Below are 3,686 nucleotides of genomic sequence, written 5' to 3'. Positions count from 1 at the left end.
CAACAATGCCAGCCGCCTGAGGATGATAAGCACCATGCAGTTGCTGACAAATACAAAGCTGGGAACAGAGTTCTCCGTTAATATTACCTACAAAGTGTGGTCCATTGTCCGAGCTAATGCACGCAGGTATACTGAAGCAGGGAATTATTTCCTTAAACAAAATCTTCACCACAGTCTCAGCAGTAGCGTTAGGAGGAGGGTAGGCTTCAATCCACTTCGAAAAGACATCAGCAATAAGCAAAACACATTTATAGCAACTCAACTCATTTCTACAACTCAATGAAGTCCAGTTGAAGGCCGAGATTGATAGATTCTTGTTGTCGCGAGGAATTAAGGGCTACGGGGAGAACGCTGGTAAGTGGAGCTGAAATGCGCATCAGCCATGATTGAATGGCGGAGTGGACTCGATGGGCCGAATGGCCTTACTTCCACTCCTATGTCTTATGGTCTTATGGTCTTATAGGAAGAATGCTGACAGAGAGGCTACGGTCCGAAAGCTTGTGACATTAAATAAACCTGTAGGACTATAACCTGGTGTTGTGTGACTTCTGACATAGGAGGTATGGAATGGCCTTACTTCCACTCCTATGTCTTATGGTCTTATAGGAAGAATGCTGACAAAGAGGCTACGGTCCGAAAGCTTGTGACATTAAATAAACCTGTAGGACTATAACCTGGTGTTGTGTGACTTCTGACATAGGAGGTATGGTTCGTAAGTTTTCAGGTGACACTAGGAAGGTGACCTCAGAGTACAAAGGAAGCTTGATCAGATGGGCACATGGGCTGAGGAGTGACAGATGGATTTTAATTTAGATAAATGGGAGGTCTGAATTTTGGAAAAGTAAACCAGGGCAGGACTTATGCACTTAATGGTAAGATCCTGATGAATATTATTGAACAAAGAGCCCTTTGAGTACAGTAGAGTTGGAGATAGACAAGATAGTGAAGAAGGCATTTGGTATGCTTTCCTTTATTGGTCAATACATTGAGTTAGGAGGTCATGTTGTGACTGCACAGGACATTGGTTTGGCCACTTTTGGAATATTGCATTCAAGTATGGTCTCCTTGCTATAGGAAGGATAGTGTGAAACTTGAAAGGGTTCATTGAAGATTTGAAAGAATGTTGCCAGGGTTGAAAGTTTTGAGCTAGAGGGAGAGGTTGAATAGACTGCGGCTATTTTCCTTAGAGTGTTGGAGGCTGAGAGGTTTTCCTTATAGACATTTATAATATCATGAGGGGTACAGGTGGGATGAATAGCCAGGGTCTTTTCCCTAAGGTGGGAGAGTCCAAAGCTAGAGGACACAGGTTTAAGGCAAAAGGAGCAAAATTTAAAAGGGGCCTAAGGGCAACTTTTTCATGCAGAGGGTGGTACATGCATGGAATGAACTGCCAGAAAATGTGGTAGAGGCTGGAACATTTACAACATTTAAAAGGCATCTGGATGGGCATATGAATAAGCAAGGGTTTAGAGAGATATGGGCCAAGGGTTGGCAAGTGGGAATGGATTACTTTAGGATGCCTGGTCGGCAATTAGACAAAAGGGTTTTTTTTCCGTTTTGTACAACTCTATGATTTTATGACTCACTAATATACTGAAATGATTAAAATCCTCTGGATTATACCAATTAAATTTCCCTACAAAAATATTCAATCTAAAGCTGTTTTCATATTGCTGTTTGTTTATTTCAGACTCTGGAAGATCAGTGCCTGTAAGCCAGGTTCCAGCATTTATTGAATCTTATTCCTCCTTTCCTGATAAACTGGGACAAGAAGAATTGGATTTTACAGTGTAAACAAGGGTGAGCTGGACAATATCTACTGGTGCTGGATCGAAACCAAAGAAGGCTGAGCATTAAATGAGTTTAAGAAAGAAATATGAGTTAATATTTTGGTGCAATCCTTTATCAGAATTTCACTAAGAGTCCCGGCTGAAAGAGAAATCTCACTTTCAATGTTGTTTTGATCTGTTTAGCATTTTCTGTTTTGTGTTATGAAGAATCCTACTATTTCAACAGCTGCAGAGACTCGATGCGTATATTTTGAAAGGCATATTCAGGACATTTTTATCAACATTAAAGGGAAGTACTTTGTTTTCAAAGACAGTTGGTAGCCACTTTTAACAGTCCATGAATTCTCCTCTTCGTGATGAAGAGCTCATGCTCAAAACATTGACTCTCCGACTCATGGATGCTGCCTGACCAACTGTGCTTTTCCAGCACCACACTTTTCTACTCACTTTCATTGTTATCTTGTCAACACTTTTTTTAAAAAATCCTTATCGATTCAGTAATTTATGGCTAAATTTAATGAAAGGTTCAGCAAAGTGTACGTAATATGTTTAACTGCACACTTTTAAAAAAAGGTTCAACATAAAGTGAAACTACTCAGTAAATAATTATGTTCTGTACGGTCAAAATTTTTAGGAAGCAAAAGGTAGTGTGTGGAATCAAGTTGAATATCCAATTGAGTGATTACATTTTCACTCTTTGTTTCAATTATTATAATTTCCTGTTGCATTCATGAAGCATTCACTGGCATGGATTCTGAAAGAGTTTAGATTAGATTAGATTACTTACAGTGTGGAAACAGGCCCTTCGGCCCAACAAGTCCACACCGACCCGCCGAAGCGCAACCCACCCAGACCCATTCCCCTAACACCAGGGGCAAATTAACTTGGCCATAAAGCAGGCATTTCTCCAAAAGTAAAATGAGTAAATGGGTGAGTGAAAATGGAGTGAAAACAACTTTTTACAAAAAGGCACATGAAGACTTTTTATTGAATAGCTCACCTATTCAATGATTCTCCATTATTTTTCCCTCCATTCACACACGTAATTGAACCCATTTTATACTGTCTCCTTCAGTCACATTTCAATGTTAACTTAATCAACAAATCTATTTCCTCTTTGGGAAAAGAAAATCTGCCTATATTTCTTGTACATTTGCAATGTTAACATGTTTTATGCATCTGAAACTTGACTGAAGGTAGTGAGATAGGGAGAAACTGTCCCCAGTTCAGGTGGAGCAGGAAGGGAACAAAGTGCCTCCCTGGTAGCATGTTGTCAATTAGACTCTCTGTCATTCTGCTGTTTTAACACATGAGAAGTTCAACATTGGTCATTTAAGTATCTGAATGTACTTGAGTCATGTCACAGAAGTGATGCAAGGTTCCTACTATTTCTCGAGGAAAAAGTGAGGTCTGCAGATGCTGGAGATCAAAGTTGAAACTTTATTGCTGGAACAGCACAGCAGGTCAGGCAGCATCCAGGGAACAGGAGATTCGACGTTTTGGGCACAGGCCCTTCTTCAGGAATGGAAGAGCCTGTGCCCGAAACGTCGAATCTCCTGTTCCCTGGATGCTGCCTGACCTGCTGTGCTGTTCCAGCAATAAAGTTTCAACTCCTACTATTTCTCCAATTGGCGGTGGCAGCTGGAGGTTTGCGTGGATGGAGGGGACAAAACCAACATTGCAGGAACTACATTCCATCCATAGGTTTTCAAACGTACAACACTGAATATTAATTGTAGCACTGAATGTTTTTGTTCCTCTGGACCCATAGTGCCTTACACTAGCTGCGATCAACTGAATCAATACAGAGCAGCGATTAGATTTAGGGCTTAAAACCTTTCTGGTTTTAACAATTCTGTACCACTGCATGCAGTGTAAATACATGTTTTAATATAT

At 40.5% G+C, this 3,686-nt stretch overlaps 1 protein-coding gene across 1 annotated transcript in view; it reads left to right on the top strand.

The window, feature by feature from the left end:
- LOC122557782 (ethanolamine kinase 1-like) overlaps window positions 1-1,844 on the top strand; it is a 498,821-nt gene extending 496,977 nt beyond the window's left edge. Inside the window, exon 8 of the mRNA XM_043705802.1 lies at window positions 1,691-1,844. Within this exon, the coding sequence (XP_043561737.1) occupies window positions 1,691-1,736 (46 nt within the window). The 3' untranslated portion in view covers window positions 1,737-1,844. The remainder of the gene's footprint in view (window positions 1-1,690) is intronic.
- The last annotated feature ends 1,842 nt before the right edge of the window (window positions 1,845-3,686 follow it).

The sequence above is a fragment of the Chiloscyllium plagiosum genome, chromosome 16, assembly GCF_004010195.1.
Source record: "Chiloscyllium plagiosum isolate BGI_BamShark_2017 chromosome 16, ASM401019v2, whole genome shotgun sequence".
Lineage (NCBI taxonomy): Eukaryota > Metazoa > Chordata > Chondrichthyes > Orectolobiformes > Hemiscylliidae > Chiloscyllium > Chiloscyllium plagiosum.
Note: the sequence above shows the minus strand (reverse complement) of the source record. Positions and strands in the feature narration are given on the sequence as shown.